At 26.9% G+C, this 19,966-nt stretch overlaps 1 protein-coding gene across 1 annotated transcript in view; it reads right to left on the bottom strand.

Annotated features, from left to right (window-relative positions):
* LOC113558381 overlaps window positions 1–19,966 on the bottom strand; it is a 194,800-nt gene that overhangs the window by 69,871 nt on the left and 104,963 nt on the right. Inside the window, exon 4 of the mRNA XM_026963837.1 lies at window positions 4,761–5,792. Within this exon, the coding sequence (XP_026819638.1) occupies window positions 4,761–5,792 (1,032 nt within the window). The remainder of the gene's footprint in view (window positions 1–4,760; window positions 5,793–19,966) is intronic.

The raw sequence follows: 19,966 nt of genomic DNA, 5'->3' as shown, positions 1-19,966 counted from the left end.
ATAAATACATATTCAAATTTTTCACATCTTAATAAAACGTTTTCCACAATACATTTGTTTCAAATGCGACCTAATCGGTACTACATAAATTGTTTACAGTTTATTAGTTTACTTTTGCGAAAGAAACTATTTATGTATTCAAAATAAATGAGGACTAGATTTTTTTATGAGTTTATCATGACGTACCTATAATCTATATGTTGTTATCTTTTAATTTTCGCAATCCGGAATATTAGATTTATGTTATTACCCAATCTAATTCTGTAAATCCATAGTGTTAACGCTTAACTATATTATTACAATATACATACAACTATACAAGACTTAATCTGATCCATTTACACTTTATACCAGACAGTTTAGTATATAGTGCAAACGTGACACTCACAATATACGTGAGTGCCAGAGGCAAAATACATAATTATTACACATATGGTCCATATAATATGGATAGAGTGAAGAATATGCAAATTCATTGACAGGCGAAGATGGAAAGGAGAAATTATTATAGGTAAATCATTGATTAACTATATAATAGTTGATGGGTAATGGATATATATATATACACAAAACGTGTTAGTTATTGGATATATTTTTAATTTATTTTTTAACTAACAGATTATGAACATGAGTACACCACAAATTAGATGACAACGGAGTTAATTTTTTAAATTACTAAAATTTTTACATGCAGGTGTACAGCACAAGCTGTTTTTATTATTAGTAGAATTTCGTACCTGCGTACTTATATGTAGATACAGTACTACAGTGTTTGTAGTGTGCATTATAGTTGTAGTGTTGTACCTCTAATGTATAGTGTCTTATTTAGGTTTCTAACAACAATAACCTTTTTTCTAAATAATTTTAGAAAATCACTGCATTTTATTTTACGAAGAGAATGTAACTAATTTACTGTGATAAGAAACACGATAAGTATTGTCTTATAATTATTCATTGAGTCATTTTTTTATTTTAAAATTTAGCGTGTATAGTTACTACATATATTATGCAAAAGATGAGTCTAAACAAGCAGATATGCACGATGGTACAACTGTACATGGACAATAATGAGGCACCCTATTAACCATCCTAACTCTTATAATGTTTCATATTATGTACATTATAATATTATATATTAATATAATTGTATCATACGACGAAAAATATATATATATTTATAATTTGTCTTACAACATATTATAATACGGTTTTTAATTCATGATTGACAGTGGTTTATGTAGGCTAAACAAGTTTATAAAATACCCCTAGTTTTTACAACAAAGATTTTTGATCAACACTAATTTATTATAAACATTTTATTTTGCGATATTTTTTTACACTTTTCTAATAAATGGTAGGTAAAGTATGGCCTATAAGATAAATAGTCGAAACTATTTACTATATGGTCCGCCGCCGAGTGTTTTAAAGAGTTTAAGCACAGATTACAAGTGAAAACATGGTCGCCGACGGATCTCAGCTTCACGCACGACCGTCTCTGTCGGCCCGCCGCTTATAATAATAATAATAATAATGATGATATATTATATATATACTATATACTATAGATATGTACCGTTTCTCGCGATGATTATGACACGTCTTCCTCTCCACCGCACCCTTTACTGTCCGTTGAAGATTATCGTGATTATATTATGATGCCGCGGTTACATATATCGTCTTATCGAGCGCGGATCGCGGGCGTACAGGTACTATACGCTTTCTTCAAAAGAGGAGAAAAACAGTAAACGGAGACGAAAATAATATGATAAATTTGTTTCATTCCTATGCGAAAATAAGAAAAGCGTGTAGGTAAGGTTAATTGTTATTAAACGACTTCCGCACATGTAATTATGTTTTCGCGTGCGATATGGTCTCTATATACAAGGCTACAACTAAGTACGGACGTGTAGTTAAACATATTCATTTGCTTATATTTTTTGTGTTTTTCGTTCACGTTTATGATATTGTTTTTTGTTGATATTTTATTTCGCGAACTATGTACCGGATGTGAAATTTCAAAAACCTAATCATCGCCGGCTGATATGACGATCGTCATTCGTATACTATTATTATGATGATGTATATCGTTACACATCGTATATGTTTTATAAATGTGTATACAGTTACAAGCGTTACGTCAATTACTTCACGAGCTCATATATCCATACAAACTATACACACTACACACATGTATATGTATTTATAATATATATATAGTTTGGTCGTGCAATTGAACAAGAAATAATGAATAATTATTATGTATGTGGTAGCTCGCGATATTATTATTGCATTCAATATTATTTACTTTTGAGTGGGCTAGCCTTGTTTTTCTATTGCTAATGTTTGACTAAACATGATATTATCTAAACGATTATAATTGTTTATCGGACCTTCACAGTTCACAATAATTGATTATTAAAAGATAAATTATATAATATATATTATATTTATAGGGAGAGAGACATTTTTCAATCACATTCTAAATTATAATTATGACACAATATATCACAGGAATGATCATAATTTTATACTAATAAAGTAGAATTTGACTGGCAAAAAACTAAATTATAATTATATGAATGTCGAAAGGTAATAATACCAGTATTTATAATTTGGCTAACTAGTTAGGTGTAATCATAAATTATTGCATCGAAATAGTGTCTATATGTATAATTTTGTCAACTAAAGACATTGCTATTGCCTATATTTTGGTTTGAAAGTTACAAAATATTAAATATATATTAGGCGTCAATGTGCATTATTTCATGAATAATTAAATTAAATCATTATAGGAACATACTAGGTATCTTGTACATATACAGTAGATACATATTGTAAATGACTCAGGACAATAAAATTCGTACCGTGTCAAACCTTTGCACTAACCGTAATCAAATAATATTGAATAAATATTTATTTAATACCACACACATAAATTGATCTTTACAATATTGATAAAATATATATCATACTAATATGGTAATATTGTACTATCGTAGCACGTACCTACTTTTGTTTCAATCACAATATCGATACACAGTTATTTTTTTTCATCGAGAACCAGACATTTTATTAAATTTTTATCAAGACAATAGACATTATACGATTTTTTTAAATGCATTTTAAATTATCTGAATCATAAAAAAAGTTAAATATCAAAGTATAATATCGTTAAAAGTTTAGAAAATGTAATATTATATAATACTTTCAATATAATGCCAAGTTGACGTCGAAAAAATAATTTTATGTGTAATAATAATACAATAAAGAATAGCGCGCGGTCTAATTAAATTTATTAAATTAAATTTTTTTCACTTTTTAATAAATATTTGTTTTTATACTGTTTACCATCAATATTATTTTATTGCCTTTAATAACAGTATTGCATAAATAGCGTTTTTCAATACATTTAAACAACACAACATTATATAAATAATATGGTCTATTTGCAATGCGAATAATGGTTCAAATACTGGGAGGACTGTGTAGGTATATGAAATACGTTGTCTCTGATGAATATTTTATCGATCGTCACTGCGATCTGTATAGACAAATATAGGTACAATGCGATGGCTAATGAACGAAAAGTTTCTCAAAAACAAAATATAATAATATGTACCACGACACGCGCATGTTATTACTATTAAGCTATTATAATAAACACTCTTGCATGTGTGTTGTAGTAATGACCGTGGCACTATACCTAAAATACGCGTTATATATTGTTGTGAGCCGCACAAACAATAGGGTGTCGCATAAAACACACACATGCAGAGTATCATCTGTACAAAACGCAAACATCCTGGATTTCACTTCTATAATATTTCCTCTTTTAATGGGTCGTAAAACCGCCAAATATGATGCGTTGTTCGAGTTCATTGCGTTCTATAGTGTATAGTCTATACTATAACTATTATTATTATTTTATATATACAACCAACCGCGAGAACCTGTCCTTATGGGACGTTTTTGAACGGATCGTATACATATTAGTACCTATGTAATATTATTATATGCTGCTGATACCTATCGCCTAGGAGTGTTTGCGGCGTGCAGCTATATCGTACAGGACAAGTATATAGCGTGCGCTGCTACAACACTTTTGTCCTATCTTTGCAGTGCGCTCTTTGTTCGAATTCTTCATTTTTATTTATTGTATAGATACTGGTTATTATACAATTTACGTTTACATGACACGAACTTATAATATTATGCACTGCAATATAGAAGATCTCGATTTAGAGGTACGCTCATATTATGTTTCCTGTACGAATAATGCTTCTATACTAGAGCCTATAATATATATTATATTATAAAATATATAACAAAAATTGAGATATCGAGAAGGTTCGTGCGTTATGAGTTATGACGTTTGATGAGAATCTCGAACTAAGAGAGATGGTATTTAATATTTATAATATGATAAAAAAAATGTATGCTACAAGAACGTTGCGATTGGTCACATGTTTATTGTTTGCGCAACTCACTTATATAGAACCTATCTACAACTACTGTACGGTAAACGGTCCGTGTGATATGTATTTATTTTTAACCGTGTAATATAACCGAAACTGCTACCAAACACGTGCGAATATTACATGATATGGACAAATATCTACCCTACCTATCAAATTTAGAGATTTCGATAGGTAACACTACGACAACACCGTAATTATAATATGCTCATAATATAGGTACCTAACGAAATCGTTTACTTAACGCGGTAATGCACTACATAAAATGGTATATTGAACACTGACCTTCGTCTCCTGGCCGGTATGATGCCGAACGGTAGGCGAAATCCGCCGGGCGAGTTGACGGCCGAGCTTGCAGAGCCGACGGGCGCCCCGGGCGGCTGATGGGGGTGTTGGAACGGGGCGGGCAACAGGGACGCCTGCAAGTTGGCCGCCCGGGTGGCCATGGCGACGTCGCACACGCCGCCGCCGACGGTGGTGTACAGCGGCGGCGGTAGGTGCGAGTTGAGCAACAGGTCGGGCAGCCTGTCCTGGTCGACAGGTACGGCGATCGCGGGCTGCTGCTGCTGCTGCTGCAACAGAAGCGTCGGCGGCGGTGGCGGCAGCAGTGACGACGACGAAAGCCCGGGCGGCGGCGGCGGCGGCGGATGGACGCGTCGTTGCTGTTGGAGTCGGCGTTCCCGGCGTTCCCGCCGCCGCTGTTCCCTGTACGCGGACGAGCACGCCGTCTCGTCCGTCTGCGCTTCCGTGGACGCGTAAGTCCTCTCGGCGGCCGCCGCCTGAGGCTTACCACCGTCCGCCGTCGATCCGACGACCCCGCCGCCGGTTATCAAACCACTCCCGTTGTCCATCGGCACTACGGCGCGCACTCGGTTATCATCGTTAACGTCGACGTCGTTATTCACTCCGCGGGGATTTTCGTCCTCGTAAACGCAATAGTAATCCTCGTCGTCGTCGTCGTCGTCGTCGTCGACGTCGACGTCTCCGTTATCACAACACCAATCACCCGCACTGACACAACGCGACGGCACGATACGCGAGGTCGGACGCTGTACGCTTAACTGAACGTCTGCGTCGGGACGCGAACGCAACACCGGCCGCCCCCCTTCGACGGCTGCGGCGGTGCCTCGGCGCTGAGACAGCGATCCACGCGGCGGACAGCGGTAACCGGTTGCCGTCCGCGCCATAACGCCGTTGTTATGTGGGTCACCGAGGACGGCCTCGGTCTCCGCGCTACACCAGCACGGCGGTGGAGGCGTTTTGTCACCGCCGTCGTCCAGCAGACGGCACACCGACGATGAACACGAGCCGGCCGACCTGGAAATAACAGAAAAAAAAAATAAACAAGCCGTATGATGAGAAGGGAAAAAAACTGGAAAATTATACACACACACACCGCACAATGCGATTGACACAATAATAACAATTAAAATCATTACCCTACTTGCCGAGGCTCGTGTATTATTGTACATCATGACGTTGTATGCCCTACGCGGCGAGTTTAAATCTCATCGCGCATTTCAGATCGGCTCTCCGGCGAAATCGTCATTGAACGATGTGTCGTGTTAATGGCTTAAGTGTGTACGGTACAGGAATTAATCACTTTACGCTATTGTTCTAGAATCGACAGAAATATTTCCAATCGGTGATGGGTCGGGAATGAAAAACTTGCCCCGCATCAGGTTTCCCGCGAACCTGTCATATTTTTTTAACTACTGCCACTCACCGCTCACAAGACGTGTAGTGCGAAACCACTAACCAGCTCATATAAATCAATTTAGTAAATACTATTTTTTTTTTTTTTTTGTTGTTGTTGTATTAAGCACACACCCACATATAGGTATACCACAGTTTCTATCCGGCATTCCCGAACACTGTTGTTTGAACTATTACATCACGACTTACCCAGATATTACATCATAATTATTTTAAAGTCCGGGTGTTAGTGGTGCATATTAATTAATTAGTGTCCAAGCGCGCGTATTACTGCCTTACGCTCTGGGCCCGTACAATCATAATATTATGTTCATTGTCTATAAACAAAAGATTGGTTTCAATATAAACCGTCTTGTGTTTTTGATAACTCCGTCAATTTACATAACTTAACAAATAATCATAAATAAAGAATTTTAAATTTATCTTTATTTCTCACTCATATTTAATTTAATTGTTTTAATGTAAACTTGTTAATGGAAAACATTTTCCAAAAATTGCTAAAGTTTTTGTTTTCAAACATTTTAATGATTACAAAGGATTTTAATAATATTACACGAATTTAGAGATGGGATTAAAAATATTAATCCATGTTTTCAATTTTATTAGTTAATCAATTATATTATAATTGAGTGTACTTAAATCATTTTCAAATTTAAACTATTAAATTGTATTAGGTATTACAATTTATAATTACCCACGTAGGATGAGGTATCTAATAATATTTTTAGTGATACACTCACAATGGTGTAACAAGAACATTTAAAATTTACATACTTCAAATGTCATTCCTTGAGCCAAAATTTGTTAAATCTTTAATCGCCAATTTTATACAAATTTACCCGAAAAAGATAAGGATATTTTCTTTGTGCCTAACCAGAAAATTATTCGTTAAAAGATACAATTAGGTAACGTCTTTTGACCGTGAATAATAATATTATATAAACTGTACTATTGGAGTGTAAAATTGTATATACATAATTATATAAGTGTGTATATAATAGTATAATATTATTCAAAGTAACTTATATACATTTTATACACACAGAATTATTGTATCAAATTTGATAAGTAAACAAACATTGTATATTTACAATTCAAATTAAAATATTTTTACTTCATAAAAAGGTTTTAATTTTCAAGAAAATATATCATAGATTTTTTTTTTTTACAGAAATAAAACATGTTGGGAATGTTTAATGGAGTTTATAGTTAGTGACTCACAAACAGTTGTTTATGACAATTTACTGACCAAAAGGGAACTATCTCTTTTTTATACTTTTTTTTTTTTTACTGAAAAGGGTCTGTAACCGAAAAACAAAGATTTTTTTGGACAAAAGGGGTAACTACCTTACAGCACTGGGCATATAGTTTTAACTTAGTATAAGTATCAGTTTTTTAGAATTTGTTGAGAAAATATTTTTAACAAACAACGATTTAGGTGTAACGACACAAAAAATATGTGGGAATTCATATTACATAAAGGTTCTTGCAACTTTATGACGTGGAACAGATTCCTAAAATTGTGTTCATAAAATGTAATATTTGAACTTGTAAAACATTTTTATGTCATATATTATAATAATCTATATGCCCTAAAGGCCAACCGTGTGCAGGACGTATTTTTTATTAGTTGAAAGTCTTAAATCTTATTTTTAGAATTAAATGAATTATAAATAGTAAAAACTCTGAAATTTAAACCAATAAGCAGGTACAAAATATAATTTTATTTTTAATTCATTATTATTAATAGGTAAATATAAATTACTAGGTATAAGTTTTGCTTATTAATTTAGGGTTGAGTAAAAATGTTAAACACTTGGGGATAATAATAAAATATATACATTCCATTGAAATAACTGTGATGTATCTTAAAAATGTCGTCATTATAATAATAAATATATAAAAAGGAAATTAACTAATGCTTACTGTCAAATTTTATATTTTCATACCGAGTATGTGCTAAAAAGTATATGTACAAAAAATATTTTTACAAAAATGTTAATCATCAATAATAAACGTTTTCATGTAGAAATTTATATCGTGTTCATCGATTATATTTATAAATATTATATTAATTTGGATTTATAATATATATTATAGTTAAATTTATTGATATTTGATAATCGTTACAAGTATTATTGTTTAGTTATATCAAAAAAAAAAAAAAAAAATTCAAAATATAGAATAAAAATAAAAATAAATATTTATAACTCATTTTTGCATAGGTATTAAGAAATAATTACGCTCATATTCTGTGGATATTATAGTTTATCGCGTAATAATAAACAGCTTTTAAAAATAACATTATAGGTATTAAAATAATAAAAACTTAACTAACAAGAGATTTTGTATCAATAATATTAGTTAATATCAACACAAATTATCCTTATCAATACTAATAGATTAATCAAAAATAAAATTGAACTACAATGTTTACAAAAAACAAAAATATTAACATTGAAAATTATAGAATCATAATAATTAATGATAATAAACACTTTTATAAACCGGAATATATATTTTAACATACTGAACGATTTTCTAAATCAAACCCATCAAGACATCTATATCATTATCTGTACTATCTATTTATCTATTTTTATAAAATGTACGCATACTTTGCTTTAATATTTATAATATTGTAAAGTTGCATTTAATAAAATAAGTTACTCTCCTTAATATAAATAATTTTGTATTTTTGTTTTAATATTTTATTCAATACTCAATAGTATTATTTTTTACAAATAGATTTTTTAGTGACACGGATTTTGACGAAGTATTATTATACTCCCATCTCCTATATGAAATAATTACGTCAAGACTTCAAGAGCTTTTGAATTAATAAGTTTGAATAAATAAACTTTTTTTAAATAATAATTAAAATTAAATAGGTAAATTAAGACAAAACCATGATCTTGTTATTATTTTATTTTCATCATTATTAAGATAGTACGCTTTAAACTAAGTCACAACAGATACAAGAGGAGTAAATAAGGTATATTCAGAAAAAAAATATTCAAAAAGTTTCATTTTTAATGAACGTAGAAAATAGTATTTAGAACTGTCTACACTTATAATATGTACTATATAATATTCTGCAGTTAGTGTATTAAATTATTTAATTTTTAATGTATAATTTTTGTGTATACATAACTACTAATTAGTAAAAATGAACTTTTATGCATTTTTTTTAATAGAAGAACACTATTCCCGTGAATACATAAAACTAGTTTTAAAATTCACACACGTCTCTCCTTCCTCCATAAAATTAAAATGACACAGAAAAATACTTTCAATACGTATTTTCTGTCCTAACCTAGCAAAAATTAAGATTTTCAAAACTTTTCATTTACCAATGGATTATACGACTTAAACATAAACACGCGTTTTGAAATTTCTTCCTAAATACTCCTTTTTCCGTAAAATGAAAAATACATGGAAACGGCCAGAAAATAGATGGCTATAAAGTCTCTTTTATTAATAGAAAATTAAGATTTACAATTTTTTTTTTACAAATAGATTACACATCATCCTCTTAAACATGCACACATATTTTTGAAATTATTTAATAAGTTTATATGAATGTAATATGTCACATGTGTTAGCTACTGTTTTAACGTATCTATAATTTATATATTATTTTAAATGTTGGCATTGTATTTTAAATTGACTTCAGTCTACAATCAAACAATTTTTAAATTTAAAATTTATTTTTAGTTACATACACATTAAATAAACTATTTTTAAATGCAATATTAGATTACTGTTATGATAGAATGTAAATCACGTTTTTAAAACATTAGAATATATTTGTTAAAATACAAATGTTTGGTTAGCGTGCACATTTACATTTATACCAATATAGGTGGCATTTATAGGTTGGTATGTAATATTATTTTAATTTGATTAATTGCACAAATAAAATAATTTAAAAAAAATACTAAGAATGTATCAGATATTATCTTGTATTTATATTATATAATATATAAAACATATGTATTAATCACAATAGTATTGAATTATTTAGAAATTATTATTGCTTAAATATGTCTAATAAAATATTTATAGTATGTTTTTTAAAAACGTCATATTTGTGTGAGTATTTTAATTTTGTACTTGGACGTAGGTATCAAAATTAACCATATTTAAATATTTTATAAAAGTAAATTAATTACAATATGTTAACATTTAAATACCTTAAATAAATTTTATATATTTGTTCTAGAATTATTATTGACAATGTCTCAAAATAAAAATTTAGAATAGATTCAACTATTAAAGTAAATAATACTAGTCATTAGTAAAAAGTAGAATAGAAATAGAAACATTAACTGTTGCATATGTTAATACTTCATAGGATATAAATTATTGATAAATTTAGACATTTAGATAAAAGGAGACATATATTTTGGTTTCATTTTTACAAAGACATACGCGATGCACCTTTAATATTATTATAAATATTACTTAACCAAACAATAGGATTATAATAATTTACACTAAATGTTAATTTGAATGATGTATATTGTATATATTATTAATTATGATACATACATTGAGTATATACAATATTAGGATCAATATTTTCTAATTAGGTCAAGGTCTATAATATGTACAATACACGAATCAATTTGAAAATGTTAGTTTTGACAGCTCTTATTTTTATGAAAAAACTCATCGATATTGGTATAATAAAGTTAGAGGTATTATTGTACTGTAAAATAATTAGAGGATAATTAAAGTTTAGAGTTTAGTTATATTAACTCGCACTTTCTGATTTAATTTGAAAAACATTGAAACTATGTTTAGCCAATTACTGATCATAATAATATTGTACCTATTGTGTTGCAATCAAAGCTTTTAAATTAATGATTATTTTACTGTCCCAATAATTATTATATTTATCTCTTGTACCCTCTTCTAACTGATAGTAACTGACGTCAAATCAATTAGTCACCATAAATTATACTGTTCATTTAAACCCAAATAAAAGTATTTTCTACATTTTCATCTCCTTTTGTGTTGCATTTTGATTAATTTTAATATAATTTAATTTTGTTACTTTCCACAAATATTTTATAAATAATAATATAACATAAAAAGCAATGAAGACTAAAGAGAAACATAGTTTAATTAAATTTGTATATTGTACACAAGAAAAAATAAAAACATTGACAATGCATGTTTTAAATTAGACGTATAGGAAATCCACTGACTTTTGTTATAAAATATTATTTGTTACAATACAAAAATAACGTATCATTAGTTAGTTCATTACATTTAAAATATTCTCATGTTTTTATGCTATATTATACTATATACTACCTAGATACCAATGTATAGTATGTAGGTAGTATGGTTTTTACACCTAAAATAAATTGCATTTTAATATAAGCTATTTCTTTATAGTTAAAATATATCATGTTTATAAACAAAATTGATTCGAAGAAATTAGTTATTAGGTCTTTATCAACTATCAAGTAATAAAAATGTTGATAAAAATGATTAATTACAATTTTAATGAATGAAAATTGTTCCTATAAAGTATAATTATCTTAAGACAAATCTATAGTACAATAATTATAATCTAAAGATTTATAGTTGATAATTACAACTCATAAGTGTATATTTTTCTAAATTCTGTTTATTTTAAGCTTAGGTAAACTAGTTTTATATAGCTTAAAGACTATTTTGTAGATTTCCACTAAACCAGCGGTTTTCAAATTTTTTTTGTTCACTCATCTCCAAAAATAAAAAAACTAATCGCGCTTCTCTTTCATTTATGAAACAACATTTTTTATTAGTGTATAGGTACTATATAAATATTTTTATTGCGTCTCCTTTGTTAAGTGCTTACGCCTCCGAAGGGAGGCGTAAGCCTTATAGTTATGGTACCAATGCAATAAACATTTTAACCTCTCATTTTGGAAATTCAAAATGTTTTCATAATTTATAAGCTTATGACTTCTATTTATAAATTTTAAATTTTAAACGAAAAATCACATTATTATTTATCATAAAGTTTATACATTTTAGTTCTTACTTTAAGTATATCTCATACACATATTATAACTAATTGAAATTTTTTTATTCAGTACAGCATATATAGTAATATATTATAGGTATATAAATATTAAATATATAAATGTACCCTTTCTTCAACATAATTCAATGCATATATTATAGTGTTTATTTCATAGTATCGATTTAAGTACACATACATTAAACATTAATATATATTATATTTTGTGAGTCTATTCATGAATAATACAGCAGATTGAAACAAGTTAGACCATAATATGAAAAATTGTGATATCATTAACAGAAATAATAAATACTTGAAATACCTATGCATAATGCATATTAATCAAGGTACATGTCAACTTTAAATGTCAATTTATATACTGTTTTTATTTTGTTTTATACATAAATAATAAAAGCATAGATATGACAGGTCTATCATGGCCTAAAAAGTACTATATGGTTACCAATATGTTACCATACTGGCATAGTGGCATACTACCATACTGTAATAAATATTAGATTTCAGACATACATAACATTAATATTGACTAATATATAGCTAACTTTGAATATACGCTGCCGAAATGTGTATGCTTGCTATCCGTCATTTGTGTTGCGTTTAATTTGAATATTATATTATACTCAGGCGCAGATACAAGGGGGAAGGCATGGGAGCGATGTCCCCCCAAATCACGAAAAAAAAAAATCAATTCAAATCAAATAAATATGTCAAATGATAAAAAAAAATTAAATTTTTTTATAGTTTAGGATCTTATATTTAGTTTTTATTTACATTAAATAATAATAAATACATTGTTTAGCGGATAGTTTTATTTATAATTCTGTAATTTCTAATTGTGTTGACTGACGACATTATGGATGCCGAACGAAGTATAATAATTTTTTTTTTTCATAACCTTAAGTATGTGCTTAAGAAGATGGTGTGATTTAAAATTAAATATATCTTGTTGTTGAATATATATTATAAATTATAATTTAGTAAAATTATTGAGTTCTCGACTCACGTTGTATTGCCGCGCAAACCATTTTTTTTCATTATTATTTAAAGTCTGTATCTCTTTGAATAATTACCTAGTGATCAAGTGTGAGACCACATCATTTTATAAATAATAAATGTATTTTAGTCAACTTTTTTCACACACAAACACATATTGTAATAATAATTTATTAATGCAGAGATAATTGTATAGATAACATTTACAATGAAAATTTCTTCAAACATTGAATATTTTGAATCAATAAATACAAATTTAACAAAATATGTCGAATATTTTTCATAAACAAAAAGAAAATTAGATTTTGCTTTATAATTATTTTTGGTTTATTAATATTCAATAGTGTTTTAATAGTTTTTACTAATTGTTCTTAAATAAAGAGTGTTCTTATTAATGCACCTACCTAGGTTTTTTTATTAATTTTTAGTTGTAAGTTAATTCCTTTAAAAATTAAAGAAATATTTATAGTAATAGCATTGATTATGTATATAATACAATTAAAATAATACATATATGATATATATATTGTATATATAATCGATGGTAATAATTATAATATAATAATATAATTATTGTACAATATATAATTCAGAGGTGGCCAAATTGCGACTTTCTTCATCGACGTATGTGGCTCGCGGTCTTATTTACAAAAATCAAAATTTTAATTTTTTTTGCATACATTTATATAAAAAAAAAAAATGTTTTATTATTATTAATATTATTTTATAATTTCGTATTTCGTAATTTGATATGTTTATCGGATGTTAGCTATCTTTATTAATTTTGTGGTATAAAAGTACAGATTAGATAATTTGGCTCTTGATATAATTGCATTAATATATGTAGCTCGCGTACATAGTCATGTTGGCCACCCCTATTATATATAAATGCCTCCCATAATAATTACTCTGGATCCGCGCCTGATTATACTATATTATTGAATGCGATAATATAATCAATAATCATACTCACACCATTTATATATTTGCTCTTACTGTATTTCATTTCATTAATATAATAAATAATTATATCAACAAGCAGTGATTGCAATTAAAAATAAATTATGATGTCAAAAAAAAATACACGTTAACTGAATTGTACCTAAATTCGTTGTTATAATATTATTTTGATTTGATGTTCTTTTTATCAATTTTTTAAAATAATGATTATAACTTGACTGAAGTCGTTGTTCATAGATATTAACAAAGTAAGTCAACAAGAAATTTATCCAATTTATTACTTTATTTTAATTTTTAACCAGGGTTTAAATTAAAAAAAAATACCTGTATATATCGTTTTTCCGTTTTCGGTTATTTTAACGTTATAACATTTTAATGTTTAACGTTATTGTACGTTCAAATGTTATTTGATTTTTTCCGTTTAATGTTATTAAGTTTTTAAACGAAATTTTATTTTAAAAAAAATAACGTTTTGAAGCCCTGTTTTTAACACATCCATAAGAATTAAAAAATATAAGTAAATAAATAGAGTTTATATATTTTACATTACAATTTAATACAATATAATATGAAGTTATCTTACAAATTAATGTCTGGAGTATTACTTTTTTTTTTACTACTTATTATAATCTATTTTGCTACAAAATATAAAATACAATAAGTTAACTAGCAAATATTTATCATTTTTTTTTTTTTTTTTTTAAAAAAACGATTTTGAACTCATGATGTGTAAATAATTACAATTAAATCACAGTGGTATAATTTAATAATATAGCCAATAACAATGAATTTAATTATAATTAGCTTAAAAGAAGGTTGATTTCTATGGTTTAACAACAATTGTCTGTCAATTCTTAAAAATTTCTCTACGTTCTTTTGTCGATTTTCCACCATTTCAATGAACGTTTTTCTGTATTTAATTACCCTCTATAAACGGCTCTGAATAATGGATTCAACAAAAATATTCAACGGAGTGATTTATTTTTTCAATATATTTGATAATATATTTCAAACACACAATATTTTATTAACATACAACATGCAGCGTATAAACACAAACTTTACTTGATTTTAAATTATATAACAATATTAAGAACGTATAAACTTTTGCAAAACAGATGGTTTATTTATCTTTTTAATTCGTTCCAAAATCGCAATCATTTGTATTAACTATAACTCCGCTACGCACACATACAACTTATACTATATTGATATACAAATACAATATGATATATTTTATTACTGTAAACCTAAAATTAAATTAAATTTAAAATTTTTAAAATATTTCTGTTTTTTCTTGTAAAAAGTAAATAGGTACTAAAATAAATTTAAAAAAATAAGGCAAATTAAAATGTATACGTTATATACATAAATTGGTTATATAAAATATGCTTGATTACGTTGGCTGTAATAGAAATGAATTTAAATACTATGTTAAACGAAAAATACGTCATATGCACGCTCTGTATATTTTTCATTAATATTCAATCGAGGCATGTCGATTAAGCGTTACTTCAATGGTGAAAAAGAATGAATATTGTGTAATATTGTGCACAATATAATTATGTTTTCAGAGAACATTCAACGATTATTGGCCAATATAAACTTCGAATTTTAATCAGATGTAATGTACTAAATATTACACCAAATAATACTAAGTAGTAGGTATAATATACTTGGTATATATATATATATATATATAAATTTAAATTTGAAAATCGTTAAAAAATAAATTTTAAATGATTGACATGATTTTGTATAGGTGGTTGGTACTATAACATTCCTGATTTTTATTTAGTTTATACTATATACTGCAGTAAATAATATATTAATTAGTTTATTTTATAATATAATGCAAATTAATGTATATACTACATAATTTATAGGTACCTAAAAAATACAAATATTAAACATTAACAAGCAAGTTGAAATTCGTATACTTACATAGTAAATAAAATACCTTTTTATTTAAACAATAAAGTTTACTATATACTACAAAAAACTTTCGAGACCACTTCAATTTTTAACAACTATATATATCATCTTTATTTTAATTATTTCATGATTGAAAAATTCAGAATTAAAATTACTTATTTGTTATTTTTTTACCAAACTAAAAATATTATAAAATAATTTCCTATAAGTACACTTATTTAAAAATGACGAGATTGTCTTACTGTTTATATCATATTTTTTAGGTATGATTCAATACAATATTTAATATAATATATTTCATAATAATTATAGTATATGAAAGATATAAATAATATTGTGATTTTTCTTTAAATTGTATTTAATTATTAAGCTGACTAATATTTATTTAATGTTTTTATTTAATAAATCAGCTATTAATTAAGAACAATCCTAATTAAGTTTGATTTTATTTACCTTTAGTCTATTATTATTTTATTAATTATTTCATAATATATTTTTTAAATTTTACAACATTTATTATTCAAAAAATAGTAGTTTTTCAGGTTTTTCTTTTTACATTAAATAGAAACTAATAGTATTGTTAAAATATGTTACATGTTTGTTGTAGGTATCTATTAGTTAATACAAATTATACAATATAATCAATAATATAATCTTTAATGCCAATGGTTATTTGTTATAATTGATATATATTACTTTATTTCTATATGAATCAATTAAGTATAAAAGTTGTATTGAAAAAGCATTTTTGTTAAAACAATATTAAACTATTTAAGTACATTTTTTAAATATAATTGTCTAAATTAGAACATTTTAACCCATTTTGAAGCAATGGTTTGTGGCTTTGTGTCAATGCACGTATACGTATTTTACCAAGGATTTTTGATTAGCTGCATTGCGTGTATTCATGTTCAGTATCCCAGCACGTGACTTAAAGTTAAACGATTTGAACATGATTCCAATATATTTACCAACCACAGTTTTAATAATGAATTGAAAGTACCTGGGATAAATTAAAGTTTATTATCCCATTTATATAATTTAAGTTCTTTTATCCATTTTAAATAATATTTGTATTTGATACTTCAAAACGAATTCAAGTAGTTTGTAGGTACAATTATAAACCAAACCATGTTTTTCGAATGAAAAATTTAAAACTAATTATAATTATTTATTTTTCAGGGATATTAAAATTTATACTTATTGTTATGATACTAAAAAAAATAATTTTAAACATATTTTAAAATGCGCACAAATATTGTTATAATTAAAGGCATCAAATATTTGTACGAATATATAAACGCAATGTTAACAAGTTAAAAAAAGCAAGTAAATATTTTGACACCTCAAAAATAAATCTTACTCATTAAAATTTAATTCGGCAGTAGAGCCGTTAAAACGCAAGTAAATATTTGTGTTTAGTCTATACATTAAGACGTTAACGGGCACAAAAAATATGTTAAAAGATAACGAGAGATGATGAAGACAGAGATGGATAGGTGAGCGGTACATTCTATTCAGGGATTAAACAATAAGTCTATTTAGGGATTTCATCTTTGAAATAAGAACGAGAGAGTCTAAGATTCTTAAGTAGTTCTTATATGCCATATATTATATATAAAGTTGTACATTGTATATATATGTACATTTTAAAGTCATTGTCGAGTTTTAATTTTGTTTATTTATTAGGATTACCATGTAAGACGTTTCTCAAAAAGTTTTTTGTCCATATCAAACAACCGTGCACGCCACAAGGGTCTTAGACTTATCCGGTGGTTGATAGAATTCGTATCAACGATAAAAATCTGACTAACAAAAAACAATTATGAAACTAAAAATACAAAAATTAACACAGTTCCGTAGTCGACAATAAAACCAACGTATTAAATGATGAATTTATCATGTCATTCGTGAAACAGTCTTTGTTATTATAGTATAAGCATTTATATAAGAATAAAAAAAAAAATGATATAATATGAGATAATTTTATTTATTTAGTTTTTTTACTGCTAACACGAGACAGATGGATTAAATTCAAGTGAAAATTGCCGTAATATTTTTTTTCACACAAATTCACATCAACAGTATAGTATTTATGTGGAAGAAATGTATACTTATGCTAAAAAATCCCTTCGAGTAGCGGAAGCTTGACTTTTTATAATATTATTTAAGCATCCTTAAGCTTAACACATAATACTAGTATATTGAAATGTATATATTTCTTTATTTATTCTGCACATTACTATTTATTTTTTAATAAAATACGTATAATATGCATTTATCTCGTGTTTAATTACTCAAGTGTCAAATGCCCATTTGATTAAATATATTAATTTCAAAAGGCAATAACAAGAAAATAAATCAAAACTTTCAACAGCCATTTTAAATATTATATAGGTACTGAAGGGAAGTCCATTTAGTAAAATTATAATGTCGCGTTTAAATTGATTTTCTGGAATTTTTCATTTACATAAAAGTGATTTTTTTATTTATAACTGAAAATAATTTAAAAAATGTGTTTAAGTTTATTATTGATCTATTTTCATTAAAATATATATATATATTGATTGTTTGAAGAATTCTGACTGAAAAAGTATTTTAAAAGAAATAATAAAGTCACATTGTAAATATACTTTTGAAAGTTTGTTAATATAAAACAGTTGCATAAAAAAATCAATATTCTAAGTATATAATTTGTTATATAATATATTTATATATAAAAACTACGTGTATTGTTTATCGTTAATTATGATATACACCGTATATTTTTAATGTGTATACAATCACTCTTTTAAAATGATCACTCAGTCTAATTATCTTAAAAGTTAAAATAATTAACATAATATATATATCTTAAATGATATAATAAATATAATTAAGCGTATTGGTTTTAATATTAGTGAATAGTAATATTTAACAACAATTTATTAAAACTAATATATTATAATATAATAATTTCATATTAAATGAACATATCTATAGGAATAGAAATTTCATATAATATAAGATGGATAGAGCATATTAACACACTTACTACAACTTACTACAAACATAAGGAAATTCTCTTAGGTATACGCTTTTAAACAACTTAAGTCCATTTTCAATCAAAATCAAATTAAAACTGTATACAAGGCAGTAGTAGAATCAACACTACGGAATAATTGCACGGGGAGCAGCAAATAAGAAGAATCTAAATAAACTACAAATTACACAAAATAGTATTCTAAGAATAATCTTAAATAAAACCAGAAATGCCCACGTTGATAATTTGTATAAAGAACTAAATATTCTATCATAATCAACCTATTTCCCATAATTTTAACACAAGAAGTAAATTGTATTATTACCCTTAATGTACGTAAATCCACCACACAATCTTATTTCCTTTATATTGATCCAAATGTTTATAATAACCTATCATATGGATTTAATTATTATTCTAACTATGTTACATTAAAATTAAAATTTACAGAGTGGTTATTACAACAAGCTGCTGATTGTTAATAATTATTATTTACTTGTAATATATTTATTATAGTTAAGAATCGTGAGTCTCCACATCCACACGAGCCTGCTCAGTGGAGCTCACTACACACGATTATTATAATATATTTATTGTAATTTTTTGTATTAAATTAATAATAATAATAATAATAATACTACACTAGGTAAACGGATAAACGATTTTAAACTTGGTGAATATTATAGTCATAATATGATATAAGAAATCTGTTAATATACTGTGACCCTATTCTATTATAATATAGTATAAACAATCATGAACGATTGAACAATAACTGAAGTTATATACCTATACCCACAGGCTATCATTTTTTAAAAC

Source organism: Rhopalosiphum maidis, chromosome 1 (assembly GCF_003676215.2).
Source record: "Rhopalosiphum maidis isolate BTI-1 chromosome 1, ASM367621v3, whole genome shotgun sequence".
NCBI classification, from domain to species: Eukaryota; Metazoa; Arthropoda; class Insecta; order Hemiptera; family Aphididae; genus Rhopalosiphum; species Rhopalosiphum maidis.
The sequence above is the reverse complement of the archived record's forward strand: the minus strand, read 5'-3'. Positions and strand labels throughout refer to the sequence as shown.